The sequence below is a fragment of the Protopterus annectens genome, chromosome 9.part0, assembly GCF_019279795.1.
Source record: "Protopterus annectens isolate FY-2018-M chromosome 9.part0, PAN1.0, whole genome shotgun sequence".
NCBI classification, from domain to species: Eukaryota; Metazoa; Chordata; order Ceratodontiformes; family Protopteridae; genus Protopterus; species Protopterus annectens.
Genome location: NC_056743.1, coordinates 1,437,080,232 through 1,437,097,542, shown reverse-complemented (window position 1 = coordinate 1,437,097,542; position 17,311 = coordinate 1,437,080,232). Strand labels below are relative to the sequence as shown.

The window sequence follows — 17,311 nt, the reverse complement described above, 5'->3', positions numbered from 1 at the left end:
ACAAACAGCTCAAAAGCAGCCATCCGCATCAGAGAACATTACTTGTTGCACTCTGAGTCAATAGTACTAAGCAGCCTGAAAGGCAGTGCTATGCAGAAACTATTCTGCTCTATCTTGAGAGGTGCTCAGTGGGATTTCTGTTGGAAAATAGGTAGGTAAATGTCCCTCATTTCCAAAGTTGCCACTGCATATCAGTTTTGTACATGACAATGCTAGGAATTACATACACTTTCTTGGAATGGGGTGCTAGGCAGGTAGGTAAAAGGACCCGAAGCAAAATCAGTGTTCCTTTAAGTTATGATAGTACTTTCAGGACCTGCTATTAAGTTCTGCAGCCAAGTACATACCTATACACACATGCTGAGAAAGGGTCTGAAGTGTGGATCCCAACCATGGAGCCTGGATGAACTCTAGTGCTACATCTGAGAAATGACCTGTAAAAGTAAATGGATTCCTAACAGTTGCACATATGATGAATACCTGCAACTCAAAAGTGTCTCAAATACTCGAAGTGTGAAAGTTATTCAGACAGCAAGGACAGAGTTCATTGCTTTCTTTTCTACTGGAACTGTTGAGAGATCTTCATCCTTCTAAAGGTAGACCTGTACGAAAAAGTTTCTGTTAACTTCTTTTTTCATGCCCCTAAATTTATGTTCTTACCACATAACGTTCCATGTGAGTTGTTCATCTCGCCTTTTTGTTCTTACACGTGGGTTCGGAGCCGATCCCTCGGCTCCGAGTCAGACGCTTTTCAAGCTCAGACTCTGAAAAGCTAGAGATCTAGTGTATATCTCATGATGCTCTACTGTGTATCCCCAGATCTAGTATGCTGCAACCAAAGACAGCCTACAGGAAGAAAGAGATCTATACTGCCTACCTATCTAGGTAGCTATATGTTTGTAGAAGGAAGAAACAGTCTGTCCAAGAAGACAGGTTGACAAAACTCGACCAATCCACCAAGGCAACCATCTTTCTCAACAGGAGGGGGAAGGTGTGAGGAAATGTAAGAAGAAAAAGGAGAGATGAACAACTCACATGGAACGTTATGGTAAGGACTTAACTTCTTTATGTGAAGTTGTTCTATCTCGCCATTTTGTTCTTACACGTGGGTAGCGTCCCAAGCATCCTAATCCTGGGTGGCTCACGGGAGAATATTCCTAAGCACAGTGGAACCAAAGGAAGCTCTGTCCCTGGAGGTCCTGTCCACTTTGTAATGAGTGACCACGTGGCAGCTGCACAGATGGTATCTAAGGGCAAACGAGCTGCATGAGCTAATGACGTAGAAACAGCCCGGGTAGAATGTGCTTTGACGTTATTCGGTAATGGCTGGTTAGTGGAGGAATAAATTAATTTAATGCAGTCAGAAAGCCACTTGCATAATGTGATTTTTGATACTGCAGAACCTTTCTTATTCTCTGCGTAAGAGACAAAGAGTTGATCCGATTGTCTGAAGTCTTTCGTTCTATCCAGGTAGAATCTTAATTGTCTGTGTACATCAAGCTTGTGCAACATGTATTCCAGTCTGTTGGTATGGTGTATGAAGAAGGTTGGAAGCTCAATGGACTGATTTAAGTTGGTTTCAGAACAGACCTTGGGGAGAAAGGTAGGGTTTGTCCTGAGAGACACCCTATCAGGGTGAAAAATCAAATATGGGGGCTTGGAGGATAAGGCTTAAAGTTCGGAGACCCTACGTGCAGATTTAATGGCTACCAGAAATATAGTTTTCCAAGATAGAAACTAAGTTACAGGATGAGGCGGGTTCGAAGGGGGCAAGCATCAATTGGGATAAAACAAGATTCAAATTCCAGGGAGAGACAGGGTGTCTGATAGGTGGTCTAAGATGGTGGGTCCCTTCCAAAAAGGCCTTATAAAGTCTATGGGATATGCGGTTAGACCCGTTAAACCCTACATGAGAACTGGAAATAGCAGCCAATTGAACTCTAATGGTGGCCGCAGCTGCGCCATCATGGAACACGGAAGACAAGAACTCTAAGATGGTATGAATAGATGCCACATAAGGGTCAGTGTCATGATGAGAAGCTCAGTGAACAAATCATTTCCATTTGCTTATATATAGCTTCCTGGTAGACAGTTTATGAGAAGAAACTATAAGATGTTAGACCGCGGGAGACGAATCTTGAGACCTGGCTAATATGGGAATTGGAGCAGCCAAGCTGTCAGTTTTAGGGAGATGAGGGAGGGATGGAGAACTCCCAATGAATGAGTCAGAAGATCTGGCACTGGGTCCAGGATCCATAGTTCTTCCACTCGATACTTCTGCAGGAAGGGAAACCAAACCTGACGAGGCCAAGACGGGACTATCAAAATCACAGTCCTTCCCAGACTTTTTGCTTTCTGTATGAATTTGGGTATTGGGGGAATTGGCGGAAAGGTATACAGGAGGCCCGGGGACCAATCGTGTACGAGCGCGTCCCTCGGGTTGCTCCCCAGTGGGGGATAAAGGGCAAAGTAGCTGCTGCATTTTGCATTCATCGGAGATGCAAATAGGTCACAGCAATGCTGGCCCCATCTGCGGGAAATCTTGTCCGCCACCTGTTTGAGAGACCACTCGTGAGGCAACAGCATGGCCCTGCTTAGCTTGTCCGCTATCACACTGGATGACCCCGGGATGTGCGTTGCTATCAGAAAGCATCCGGTGGATACAGCCCATTGCCAAATTCTTAGGGCCTCTCTGCATAAGGGATACGATCTGGTTCCCACTTGCTTGTTGATATACCAGACTACAGACATGTCTGTCTGGATAGCAATTGTACCTGGAGGAAGAGAGTCGTTAAAGTGTTGCAATGGCAGGAACACCGCTCTCAGCTCTAGGACATTTATATACAAATGTGATTCCATGTTTGACCAAGTGCCTTGGACAGTCTTTCTCTGAAATAGCCCCCCCCATCAGAGAACCATCCGTGGTCACTGTGGCTGTGGGTTGGAGAAGAAAGTACAGTTTGTACCTACCATAAATGTAGATGTTAGAGTGTAGACACTGCTGCAGTTATTACACTTGGGTTATCCTGCCGTCAGGCGGTCCCGCAGTCGGCCAGAGTTCCAAAGTCTTGGTCTGGCGTCGGCTGCTGTTGCCTCCTCCCTGACGTCAGTGCGACAGGGATATACAAGATGCAGCCGACGCCATTTTCTTCAGTTTTTCTTGCCCCAGATGTCAGGTGCCTCTAAATATGTAGGCAATTCCAATTGCTAATAAAACATACATAAAAGCAAAAAACAACTTACAGCTAACAGCAAATACTCCCCATAGGTAGTAAGGATAGAAGGCATAGGTACATACCAGCCAGTAAGAGGGGAAGGAGGGAGGGTAACCTGGACTGCAGCAGTGTCTACACTCTAACATCTACATTTATGGTAGGTACAAAACTGTACTATGTTCATCGTGTTACACTGCGGCAGTCATTACACTTGGGTAGAATCCCAAAGCTGAGGAAGGGTGGCTGGTCCTATAAGGCATTTGGGGTGGCTATAAGGCCCTGCAGCACTGCAGTGGCGAAGCCAGCTCTGGATTTTGAGTATAGAGGCAGATGGTAATGCTTGGTGAAGGTGTGTACAGAACTCCAAGTTGCTGTTTCCAAAATATCCTTGGTAAGTACTCCCCTGAGGTAGGCAGTTGGAAGTAGCTGTTGCCCTGGTGGAGTGAGATCTAATGCTGCTATGTACAGGCTTTCCATGGTATGTGTAGCAGAAACGTATACAATCTCCTATCCATTTTGAAATTGTCTGTTTTGAAATGGCTTTTCCCTGTGCTCCTGCAGCATATGCTACCAACAATTGCTCAGATTTTCTGAAAGCTTTGGTTTTGTCCAAGTAAAAGCGTAACTGCCTGTGAATGTCCAAAGAGTGCAGTAGTCTCTCTCCTTTATTCTGTGGTTTAGGATAAAATGTCGGCAGGTGAATAGTTTGGTTTAGAGCCACACTGGATATCACCTTTGGCATAAAAGTAGGGTTAGTTCGTAAAGACACCCTGCGCCCTGGTGGAAAATGAGGAAAGGTTCCACTGCCATTAGTGCCTGTAATTCTGAAACTCTTCATGCTGATGTTATTGCCAGGAGCAGAGCAGTTTTCCAAGAGATATATTTTAATTTTGCTGTGTTGGCTGGCTCAAAAGGAGGTAAAGTTAGCTTCCCCAAAACAAAGTTGAGGTCCCAAGTTGGAGTAGGTGCTCTACGGGGCGGTCTTATGTTTTTAGCCCCTCTGAGGTACTGTTTTAACAGGATTAGAGAAAATTGGTGGATCTGTGTTGTAATGAGCAGAGATGGCAGAGGCATGGATCTTGATGGATGAGAAGGAGAGTCCTTTGTCCAGCATCTCAGTTAAATATTGTAGTATCTGAGGAATGTTTGGGACAAGAGGGTCAAGGCTGTGAGCTTGGTTCCAAGCACAGAATCTCTTCCATTTACCCGAATAGGCTTTCCTGGTACTAGGCCTTCTGGCCTCCAGAATGACATCCATAACAGCTTTGGAGAGAGGCATTGCTTGCTTGACTAAGGAATCTTCCATTCAGCTAGGTTTAAGGTCTTTAGCTGGCTGTGAAGTATTTGTTTGTTGTGCTGAGTCAGCAGATGTGGGATTTGAGGCAAAATCCAGGGTGGTTCTTGTGCTAAGCTCCTTAAGATTGGGTACCAGTGCTGGCTTGGCCAGTCTGGTGCAATCAGGATCATCTTTGGCTCTTCCTGCCTGGCTTTTGAGTACCTTTGGCAGGAGTGGTAGTGGTGGGAAACCGTATACTTGTAGGTTCTTCCAGCTGAATGAGAGGGCATCCACTTTCCATGCTTGTGGATGGTAACTCCTTGTGCAGAATTTTTGTAGCTGGCAGTTTATTGGGGTTGCAAACAGATCTATGTCCGGGCTCCACCATTTCTGTGTTATCATTCTGAATATTTGTGGATTCAACTCCCATTCATGGGGATCCATGTTGTTTCTGCTTAAGTCGTCTGCCAGTGTGTTTTTCTCTCCTGGCAGGAATTGCACTTGCAGATTAACTTGAAGGTTTATAGTTGTGTTCAATAAGGTCATAGCTTGTCTGCATAGGGGGTAGGACTGAGTGCCCCCTTGCTTGTTTATGTACCACATAACTGTGGTGTTGTCTGTCTTTAGTAGTAGTGGTCCTGGATGCAGCAGGTCCTTGAATGCTATAATCGCATTTTGTACAGCTAGCATCTCTTTTTGATTGATGTGAAGATGCCTTTGTTCTGCGGTCCATGTGCCCTGAATGCATTTGCCTGCCATGTGTGCTCCCCAGGCGTAATCAGATGCATCTGTTGTCAGTGTTTGCCTGGCTGTGGGTTGTGTAAAAGGTTGTCCCTTGTTGAGGTGACAAGCTTGAGCCCACCATTGAAACTCCTGTTGAAGGCAAGGGATTAGTGGTATAACAGTTTCCAAACTTTGACAGTGTTGAGACCATACATTCTTTAGGTACCATTGTAGTTTCCTCATATGCAGTCTGGCATATTGAATTAGTAGTATGCAGGATGCCATGTAACCCAAGGCCTGCAGAATTTTTCTTGCAGGGAGCTAGGTCTTTGTTGCCATCAATTGAAAGTACTGAGTCAGTTGCCCTTGTTTGTCTGGCGAGATAAGCCATCTGGGCCGTTGTGTTCAAGCTGGCACCCAGGAATATAATCTCTTGTGAGGGCACGATTTCTTTTAGTTTACTGTGTACCCCAGGCAACTTAACTTTTTTACAAACGCCAGATGCTTTAGAAGAATGTCCTTGCTCTCTGCTTGAATCAGGCAGTCCAGGTACAGATAAATTTGAATTCCTTTCTGTCTGCAAAATGCAATTACTGGTGCCAGGCACTTTGTGAAGACCCTGGGCGCAGTAGATAAGCCAAAGGGCAGTGCAGAGAATTGGTAGTGCATTGAACCAGCTATGAATCTGAGGTATCTTCTGCAGTTTTGTCTGATAGGGACATGCAGGTATGCCTCTGAGGTCCAAAGTCACGAGCCAAGCTTTCTTGCCCAGCATGGGAAGCTGCTGCTGTAATGTCAACATTTTGAATTTCGGAACATCCAGGTAAGTGTTTAGAGATGAACGATCCAGAATAGGCCTCCAGGCTTTGTCCTTTATGGGTACCAGAAAGAGTCTTGAGTAAAATCCTTGTCCTTGCTCCTGTGATGGTACCTTTTGAATAGCTCTCATATGCATGAGTGCTGTAATTTGTTTTTGAGCCTCTGCCCATTGATTTGGTGGCAGATTTGGCATTCCTTTTAACATTGGCAGAGTGTGAAAGTGGAACCTGTAACCTTGAAATACAATGTTGAGAACCCATTTGTCTTTGGTGTTCATTTGCCAATTGTGGTAGAAGAGTACCAGTTTTCCTCCCAAGGGGGCTGCCAAGAAGGATTTATTTGGCAGCTGTAGTGGGAAGTCATTGGAGCTGCTTTTTATATGGTTGTGGCCTGTCTTCCCTTTCTTTCTGGCCTGATGCAACCCATTGTCGAGGCCTGTAAAGACCTTGTGTTTGACCTCTACCTCTTGGACGTCTGTATCTTCCCCTTTGAGGTCTGTCTGTAATTGGAAAGGACCAGTTCTTAGTTGGCCAGTTTCTGCTAAATCTTGGAGGCAGAACCTGTAAGAAATCCTTCACCGTTTGCATAGATTTTGCCTTATCCTCCATTTTCTTTAATACCTCTTCTGCCTCAACTCCAAATAACACATCCTGCTGCAAAGGTGCATCCAATAATTTTGCTTTAACATGATCTGGTAACGTATGTTCTTTTAACCAAGCATGTCTTCCAATGACAGAGCCTGTAACTGCTGCTCTGCAGAAGGCCTCTAGAGAATCAAAACCACATTGCAAAGTATGCTTTCCCACTTGTTCAGCTACATGCAATAAATCCTGCATTTCTTTAAAATTAGGAGGATCTGATTCTGGAAGCATTTTTTGTTTTAACTGAGACAGTAAAAATTTCTGATATTTTAGCATGTGAAACTGGCAATTTAAGGCTCTCATTGCCAAAGTTGCAGACGTATATACTTTCTTTCCCCATCTGTTCAATGCTCTGGAATCTCTGTCAGAAGGAACTGGATTTTTGGCTGATGAGGCCTTAACTCCTTTGGGTCCCTGAGAAATAGTTTCAGGGTCAGCAACAGGGCTTTTATTCAGAAATTTATGTGAGTCAGGGACTCTGTAGTATCTGTCAGGTATAACAGGGGCTGGAGGTAAGGAATCAGGATTTAAGCTGGATTCAGTATAAACATCATCCACAATATCTAACACTGGCAGAATAGCAAGGGGTCTGTAAGGAAGTCTCTGTGCCTTTTCTTGGATTCCGAGTAATCCTGGCCTTTCCAGTGGAAATGCTCCCTCATGGTATGTAGGGATTCCCCAAAGGAGTACTCCTCAGGCGGTGAGGCTGATGGAATTGATTCCTCAGCATCAGAATCCTCATAAGGGGGTAAAGAGTATCCTAGGTCTGAGGACGAATCAGAAGAGATAGATACCTGGTCGGATGAGTCATAGTCTGCATCCTGTCTAGGCCTTTTATCAGGAGGGGGATGGGACCCCCTGATCAGAGTAATTAGGTCCTTTGGCCATTTTGAGCATTTGTTTCTTAGGCATGGAGGCCTGTCCTGGAGAATGCTTCATTTCTTTCTTTAACTTTAAAGGAGGCTTAGACTTAGCTGAGGGTTTAATGCTCAACTTAGTAGGTCGGAAGACGCCCTCTGTAGCTGTGGGTTGCTCAGCTACTCCGGATCCCTCTGAAAGGTTAGTCTCGGTAGTCTGAAGAGCTTGTGCGTCCGAAGGCCCAGCCATCTCCACGTGGGAGTCAGAGGCGGCTTCTGGTTCTACAGAAGCGGTTGTCAGGGGCTGCGAAGGCGCCTCGCTGAAAACTGGAGAACCGGTGACTGGCCTAGAAGCGGCTTCGTCAGTTTTGGGCCTCTGATGCCTATCCTTGTCTTTGCGCTTTTTTGTGTATTCCGGTCGTTGGAAGTTCCGACGGCATGTTATAATTGAATTTTCTACCAAAATAATGTATAGTGTGCTTGTTAAACCTAGCACAAAACTGACGACCAGTAACGTCGTGGTCAAGGCCCAGGCATAGGATACAATAGGAATGGAAATCCTTATGCGGTATTTGCTTCCCACAAGAAATACAGTTATTAACTTTTACTGAAATCGGTCTGAGGTAAGAAAAAGTTCCCCCAGCGGGGTACTTAGCTTTGTAGAAGACTTCAGTTCTGGATTCGGAATGAAAATCTCAGGAGACTGCTGACCGGCACTTGCAAACTGCTTTTGCTTCGGGCACTGCACGGCAAGAACGACTGAAGAAAATGGCGTCGGCTGCATCTTATATACCCCTGCCGCACTGACATCAGGGAGGAGGCGACAGTAACAGACGCCGGATCCCAGACCAAGACTTCGTAACTCTGGCCGACTGCGGGACCGCCTGACAGCAGCATAACTCAAGTGTAATGACTGCAGCAGTGTAACACGAACATCAAAGGGATGTCCGATTACTACCTGGTCGCTGTTCGACCACCAATTGAGATCCTTCTTGCAAAGATTCGTTAACCGAATCTCGTGTGACATGGGCAGTCGTTGGTAAGACCATTGTGCGAAGAGCAGCCACTGGAGTATCCGCATGCACCCTAACGGGACTGCTATCAGTGTGGCTGCCATTGTGCCTAATAGCTGCAGTATTTGGGATGCAGGAGCTTTGTTCTGGACCAACAGACTGGACAACTGACTTTTTAGAGATCCAATTCTTGCTTGAGGCAACCTGATCCTTGAACTGACTCCAGTTCTGCTCCTATAAATGTAATATGCTGCGAGGGCAATAAAGTACAGTTTTGTACCTACCATAAATGTAGATGTTCGAGGATCCACATTGCTGCAGTCATAACCTGTGGGTAGTCCGCTGTCCTTGGTCGGCCCGAATACCAAAGTGTTAGGCTGGCGTCGGTCATAGTCGCTGTGATCTGACGTCAGTACGCAGTGGTACTAAAGCGCATGACCGACGCCATATCCTCAGTCTTTCTTGCCCCAGATGTCAGAAGGCCTAAAAAAAGGAGGCCATAGCCAAAAATAGAAAATACCCAACCACCAATTACAGACCAAATAATTACCCCAAAAGCAACACAGCAACCCTAAACTACAGAGGGGAAGGAGGGAGGGTAAATTGGACTGCAGCAATGTGGATCCTCGAACATCTACATTTATGGTAGGTACAAAACTGTACTATGTTCTTCGTCTCACATTGCTGCAGTCATAACCTGTGGGTAGAATCCCAAAGCAAAGGTAAGGGAGGTTGGCAAAATCAAAAAGCACTAGGAGCTGCTAACATGCCCTGTAAAACTGCAGTGGCAAACCCAGCCCTAGACTTGGAATAAAGAGGGAGATGGTAATGTTTAGTAAAAGTGTGCACTGAACTCCAAGTAGCTGCCTCCAAAATATCCTTAGTAGCTACTCCCTCAAAAGCAGTAGAAGTGGCAGTAGCCCTAGTGGAATGAGGTCTAAACCCAGCCGGAACCTCCTTTCCATGATGAGAATAACAAAAAGCAATACAATGGCTAATCCACTTAGAAATAGTTTGCTTTGAAACAGGTTTTCCTTGTGAACCCAAGGCAAAAGAAATGAGTAACTGTTGAGACTGCCTGAACCCTTTAGTTCTGCTCAAATAATAACGTAACTGCCTGTGAATATCCAAAGTGTGCAAAATTTCTTCCCCTTTATTTTGGGGATCAGCATAAAAAGTAGGCAAATGAATAGATTGGTTCAAGGCCACATCAGAAACAACTTTAGGCATAAAAGAAGGGTTAGTACGCAAGGATAACCTATCCTTATGAAATATTAGGAAGGGTTCAACTGCCATTAGAGCCTGTAATTCAGATACCCTCCTAGCAGACGTAATGGCCAACAAAAAAGCAGTCTTCCAAGACAAAAACTTCAACTCAGATGTAGCTGCAGGTTCAAAAGGAGGTAAAGTCAGTTTTTCCAACACAAAATTGAGATCCCAGGAAGGAGTAGGAGCTCTACGTGGGGGTCTTATGTTCTTTGCCCTCTAAGAAATTGCTTAAACAAAGGGTGAGAAAATAATGGTGGATCACAGTCATAGTGAGCAGAAATGGCTGCAGCATGAACTTTCACGGAGGAGAAAGACAAACCCTTGTCTAGTAAGTCTGTAAGGTACTGTAGTGTAACACTCAAATTAGGCGTGAAACATCAAAGCTCTTTGCTGTGCTCCAAAGAAAAATCTCCTCCATTTATCAGCATAAACTTTCCTTGTACTAGGCCGCCTGGCTTCCAAAATGACATTTAAAACTTGTTGAGGAAGCTGCGACCCCCCCAGGGTCTAAAACAGAATATGCCAGGCTGTCAAATGCAGGGACTGTATCCTGACATTGAGGAAATGATTGCTTTCTTGAGACAAAAGGTTTGGAATTGTTGGCAAAGGCCAAGGAGGCTCCCGAACTAAACTCCTCAGCAAGGGGTACCAGTGCTGACGTGGCCAATCTGGAGCTATAAGGATCATGCAAGGCTTGTCCTGTCTGGCCTTCAAGAGCACCTTGGGAAGGAGAGGCAGAGGAGGAAAGGCATAGACGTGAAGGTTGTTCCAACTGAAAGACAGAGCATCCACTTTCCAAGCTTCTGGGTGAAACATCTTTGTGCAATATTTTGGCAGTTGGAAATTTTGTGGGGACGCGAACAGATCTATGTCTGGAGTTCCCCAAGCCACTGTCAACTGTTGAAATACATGAGGATCCAATTTCCACTGTGGGGTCCACCAGTTGCCTGCTCAAAACATCTGCTAAGGAGTTCTGTGCTCCTGGCAGAAACCTTGCTTGAAGAGTGAGGTGCAAACTCAGAGCAGTCTCCCACAAAATCATAGCTTGTCTGCAAAGAGGGTAGAATGGGTTCCCCTGCTTGTTGATGTACCACATGACTGTTGTGTTGTCTGTTTGAATCAACACCTGTCCTGGTTGAAGTAGATCCTTGAAAGCCATCAGAGCAAATTGGACTGCTAACATCTCCTTCATGTTGATATGCAAATGCTGTAGTCTGGGAGGCCACGTGTCTTGAACCCATCTCCCATTGAAATGTGCTCCCCAAGCCATGTCCGAGGCATCTGTCGTTAGGATCTGACTCGCCTCTGGTCGGGTCACAGAGAGTCCCTTGTTTAGGTGACATTCCTGAGCCCACCACAAAAACTCCCTTTGGATGCAAGGTATTATCTGAATGACAGTGTCAAATCGTGGCAGTGTCGAGTCCATACACTTTTGAGATACCATTGTAGCTTCCTCATATGTAGTTTGGCATTGGGAAGTACCAGAATACAAGATGCCATGAACCCCAAGGCTTGAAGGACTGTCCTTGCAGTCAGCCTGGACAGTAGGGATAATTGCTGAAAGTATAGGGGAAGATTTCTTTGTTTGTCCGGGGTCAGAAAAGCCATCTGAGAGGCTGTATTCAGTCTCACACCCAGAAAGCACATGTCCTGAGAGGGTACTAGACTGGACTTTGTTTCGTTCACAGAATACCCTAGGCACCTTAACACTGCCATTACATACTGTAGATGCTGATGTAACGTGACTTTGTCTTGAGCAAGAATCAGGCAATCGTCCAGATAAGGATAAATTTGTATTCCTCTTAGTCTTAAGAAGGCTATCACAGGAGCCAGGACCTTTGTGAACACCCTGGGCGCAGTAGATAAGCCAAAGGGCAATGCAGAGAACTGATAATGAAAAGTACTAGCCCGAAAACGCAGGAACCTCCTGCAACTGGGCCTGATAGGAATGTGAAGATAAGCCTCTTTGAGATCCAGAGTTACCATCCAGTGATCTTTGCCTAGCAGAGGCAGAAGTTGCTGTAAAGTTAACATCTTGAATTTTGGGATGTCTAGATATGTGTTGAGAATAGACAAATCCAGAATTGGCCTCCAAGTGTTCCCCTTCTTTGGCACAAGGAACAGGCGAGAATAAAATCCAAGGCCTACTTCTGACGGAGGTACCACCTGAATAGCCCCCATTTTTAAAAGTAAAGAAATCTGTTTGTGAGCCTCCAGCCTTTGCTGAGGAGGCACATCCGGCATGCCTTTGAAAGGAGGCAAAGTGTGAAAATAAAACTTGTAGCCCCGATCTATAATGTCCAACACCCATTTGTCCTGGGTGACCAAAAGCCAATTTTGCTTGAACAGTGCCAACTTTCCTCCTAGAGGAGCTGCCAGACAGGAGGAATCTGGCAGCTGGAGATACAGGTCATTGGGTCTGTTTACGAAAAGGCTGACCCCTGCCCTCACCAAAAGATTGTGCAGGAGAACTCCACGTCCTAGGTCTGAAAGAACCCTGAGCATGAGCTCTTCCCCTACCACGTCTAGATCTGCCCTTAGACTGGTAATCGGAAGAAGGATATGCCCATCCTTTTGCAGGCCAACTTCTGCTAAACTTAGGAGGCTGCACTTGTAAAAATTCCTTAACTGTCTGCATGGACTTAGCTTTGCCTTCCATTTTCTTCAAAACTGACTCCACAGGAGAACCAAAAAGAACTTCAGATTGGAGGGGAGCATCCAAAATTCGAGCTTTAACATGCTCTGACAAATTCTGATCCTTAAGCCAGGCGTGCCTACGAATAACTGAACCAGTGGCAGCCACCCTGGAAGAAGCCTGAAGAGCATCAAAGCCACACTGCAAGGAATGCTTACCTACCTGATCGGAGGCATGAACTAAATCCTGCAATTCCTTACACTCTATACCCTCAGCTAAAGCATCTACCTTAGATTTCAACTGACTTAACAGAAAATTCTGGTACTTCAGCATATGAAACTGGCAATTCAAAGCCCTCATAGCTAGTGTGGAGGAGGTATACACTTTTTTACCCCACCTATCCAAAGCTCTAGAATCTTTATCCAGAGGAACTGGATTCTTTACTACAGAAGCCCTGACACCCTTAGGTCCCTGGCTAATAGTTTCTGGGTCAGCTCTAGGACTCTTATATAAATATTTATGAGCCTCTGGAACTCTGTAATACCTGTCTGGCTTGACCGGGACCGGAGGTAAAGAATCAGGATTAAGGGAAGCCTCAGAAAAAAACATCCTGAACAACATCCAAAATAGGGGGAATGGCCAAGGGCCTATGCTGTGGTAAAAATAAAAAATCCCTAAGCCTCTTACGAGAATCGGAGAAATCCTGACCTTCCCACTTAAAATGCTCCCTCATAGAATGCAGGGTTTCAGAAAAAGAAAAATCCTCTGGAGAAGCAGAAGGACAGGAGTCCTCTGCATCCGAATCAGAATAGGGAGGAAAATCCTGAATGTCCTCAGCTGAAGACTCAGAGTAATCTGAGGAATGCTCCAAACCCTCCACCTCTGTCTCTACCCTAGGCCTCTTATCTGGAGGGAAGTTCTGATTAAAGTAATCAAATCCTCTGCCATTTTCAGCATATGTTTTTTAGGAACAGAGCCTGCAGAACTAGGGCTGACGCCTGTGCCAGAAAGACCAGGCCTAGCTTTAGAAGGTGCTTTAGTGACAGAAGTAGAAGGCCCAACAACCTTATGTAAAGAAGGGACTACAGAAACTTGAGAGGCCCCCTCAGCCTGACCTGACTCCTGAGAGGCCAATTCCTGCAATATTAAAGGCTCCCCCTGAGACTCAGCTGAAACCTCGGCTGGATCCACAGATTCCACGGTAGTTTCCAAAGAACCGGCGTCCGCAACGGACTCATCCTGCTTAGACTTTAACGATTTCTCTTTTCGCTTCTTAGCGGGCGTCTGAGGATCCGACGGCATGTTGTAGTTGCACCGCTTACCAAAAACAAGTCTAGCACAATCTAACCTGCGTTTAATGGTGCGCTTATTAAATCTAGCGCAAAAGTGACACCCGACTACGTCGTGTTAGGCCTCAAGCAAGGAATACAGAGAGAGTGGTAGTCCCTATGAGGTATCTGTTTCCCACAAGAAATACAATTATTAACTTTTTCTGACATCCGGATTTAACTGAGGCAAGAAGAGACAAAAATATTCCCCAACGGGGTACTTGGCCCAACTTGGTCTTCGGTCTGAAACTCAGAATACGAAAATTTCACGATGCCGAATGGCACTTGCAAACGCTGCTTCTGCTTCGGACCATGCGGCAAGAAAGACTGAGGATATGACGTCGGTCATGCGCTTTAGTACCACTGCGTACTGACGTCAGATCACAGCGACTATGACCGACACCAGCCTAACACTTTGGTATTCGGGCCGACCGAGGACAGCGGACTACCCACAGGTTATGACTGCAGCAATGTGAGACGAAGAACATCGCAGATTTTTCGAAGTTTAAGGTTATGCCCAACTGGGAACAAAGGTTTATGGTGTAGTCTCTTACTTGGATTAGTTGATGCATGGAGGTGGCAGTGAGGAGGCAGTCATTCAGATATGGAAACACCCGGAATCCCAAATGTCTCAGGTGAGCAGTGACCACTGCCATACATTTGGTGAACACTCTGGGGGCTGTGGTGAGACTAAGGGCAGGGCTCTGAATTGGTAATGACTGGCCCCCAGCCGGAAACGCAGGTGATCTCTGGATGATCCGTCCATTTTGATGTGGTAGTAAGCATCCTTGAGATCTATAGAGCACATCCAATCGCCCGTTGCTAAGAATGGAAGAATCGATTAAAGCGTGACCATCCGGAACTTTTCCTTCTTGATGAAGGTGTTGAGTTTGCTGAGGTCCAGTATGGGCCTCCAGTCCCCTGTTTTCTTTGGAACTAAAGTAAGTTCCGGATCCTATTTGGTCCGCCTGGACTGGCTGGATGACTCTTGTCTAGCAGGTTTCGGATTTCTATGGCTGCTAGCTTTCTCAGACTGGGTGGAACGTCTGGAATCCTTGTACACATGGGGGGGGGGGGGTTGTAAAGGGAATGTAGTAACCTCTGGCAATGAAGCTTTTTACCCAAGAATCCGTTGTAATGTTTAGCCAGGCGTTTGGGTATAAAGCCAAGCGACCCCTGACTGCCTCCAGAGAAGGACAGCCGGGCTTCCTTTCAGGAACGCTAATAGGGCTTACCAGAGAACTGCTCCCTGTCACCCTGGTTTTGCGGACTGCCTCTGCCATTTGGACGGCGCCTTCCATTTTTGCCCCCTACTCTGCCCCTAGAGAGGGTATCCGTAGGTGTGCTTTGGAAAGCTCCTTGGGGTTTTCGGAACCACATTTTTCCACTTCGTTGCCCTTTGGGGTACGGTCTAGTTGGAGTGGAAAAACGGACTCCTACAGCTGACAGTCTTTCCTTCTTGTTCACACCTAGTAAGTGCCTCCTTAACTTTAGGCCCGAACAAGGCGGAACCATCGAATGGGGTACTGACGAAGGAAGATTTGAAGGCTTCCGCAAAGGCGCATCCAGGACAGTCTCCTAAGAGCTATCTCGGAGCCTGCCGCCCTACTCGATTCATCGGCAGCATAAGAAATAATCGCATGGATGAGTTTACTATCGAATTGAGGGTGTTGAGTTGTGCAGTCACCTTCTCAGAAACTGCATCAGCTGCGTTACCCTGAAGAGCATCTCCCAGCTCTTTAAGGACATCTTGTTGAAGGCGAGTAAAATGGGTCAGGTAGTTGAGCAATCTCATGGAAAATGCCGCAGAACTATATCTGCATTTCCCATACCTGCCATCGTCCTAGAATCCCTATTAGGAGGATGGCCAGAAGAGGAGGTTTCCGATATCTCTTTCTTGGTGGCTGCCGCCACCACCATGGCATCAACAGGGACTCCCTTGGTAAGAAAAGCCCTGTCAGTAGGGGAAGTAATAAACTTGTTGGGCCAACGAGGGACTGGTTCCACTGAGTCAGGGGACTCCCACACCCTTCGAGCAACCAGCTACATCAATTCATCGAAGGGCGGGGTAACCCAGGAGGAGGATGGTTGCGATCCAAAGGCCTTCAGGAGGACCGACTCGTCCTCAGTAGGGGCAAGGGACTGCCAATCACCCCTCTGTCTTAAGATCTCCAATATGTCTGCAAATGAGACATCCTCTGAGGGGGATCGTAGGGACCCTTCTAATTCCTCCAAGTCGGTATCCGATGGCAGAGATTCCTGTGGGAAATCCAAGTGCCTCCTCCTGCACAGTCTCTTCCTAGGTACTCGGTGGGAGCGTCCGGTGAAGTCCCTATAGAGGGGACACCCAATGGGGATACCGGAGGCCCTGGATCTCTATGCTTGGTGGGGGACCTGTGGGGAAGAGGTAGAATGAGGCCCTTTAGGGGGAGGGGAAGACAGATCCGAGGAGGTAGAGGTCTTAGCAGACATGACCTTCCTCATGACATCGAAGGCACCAGAATCTTGGTCCGAGAAGTCTGTCGGCTCCAAAGAGGCCGGCAGCTCTCCCCGAGAAGAGACCCCCCCCCCGCTCCAATCCAGAGGACGGAGCCGAAGCCACCTGCGCCGAAGCCCCGAGGGGAAGGGTCGGAACAGAGGTATCTGTTAGACTCTCCACCCCGGAACCAGCGAGTACTCACCATTCCATTTGTGTTGTCCATTTTCATATTTCAACTGATGGGTTTGGATCAGACTCTGCCATTAGTAAAGCTTGTGGCAACCAAAAAGTCTTGAGCTTCTCCCTTACCCATAAATGCTCCAACCCCAAGTACTTCATATCGTGTTTGCAGAGTTTACTAGAAAGGAAAAATTTGCAGACAAATAGGAAGAAGACTAACTGGAGCTCAATATAAAAGGACAGTAATGTCCATTAACTACTTGTTCTTCCAGGAGTTTTCAAAGGATGGAGGATGTCGAGTGGGGAGCTAAAGAATAAAAATGAACACCACAGATGAAACAACTTTATCTGATGTTGTCAATTTTCATTCTATCCTCAACTGATGGGACAGAGCCCAGATGGACTCAAGGATATTCCTGAGCACAGCTGAACAAGAAGTTATGTACTCACCATAACGTCCGATGTATGTAGTCCATCTCGCCTTACATTCTTACCCGTGGGTTTGGCCATATTCTAGCTCGAAGTCTTCAATTGGCTCGTGGCTAAGAGGTATCCCATCATGCAACACGTCTATTCCCCAGATCTTGTTTGCTGCAAGCACACACGTACACTCTGAGAACCACCCCAACAGAAAGGACTACTGCCACCTATAGACAATACCTCAGGTCCTCCAGGAGGGGGAAGGAGGGAGGGTTAGTAAGAATGTAAGGAGAGATGGACTACATACATCGAACATTATGGTGAGTACATAACTTCTTGATGTTATGTAGTCCAATCTCGCCTTCATTCTTACCTGTGGGACAGCATCCCTAGCACCTTGATCTTGGGTGGCTCAGTGAAAAATACTCTTGATGAGCACCATAGAACCAAAGCAAG

General features: G+C 46.3%; 1 protein-coding gene across 1 annotated transcript in view; it reads left to right on the top strand.

Annotated features, from left to right (window-relative positions):
• TCF7L1 (transcription factor 7 like 1) overlaps nt 1–17,311 on the top strand; it is a 580,879-nt gene that overhangs the window by 372,681 nt on the left and 190,887 nt on the right. Inside the window, exon 7 of the mRNA XM_044084398.1 lies at nt 1,197–1,210. Coding sequence (XP_043940333.1) covers nt 1,197–1,210 — 14 coding nt within the window. The remainder of the gene's footprint in view (nt 1–1,196; nt 1,211–17,311) is intronic.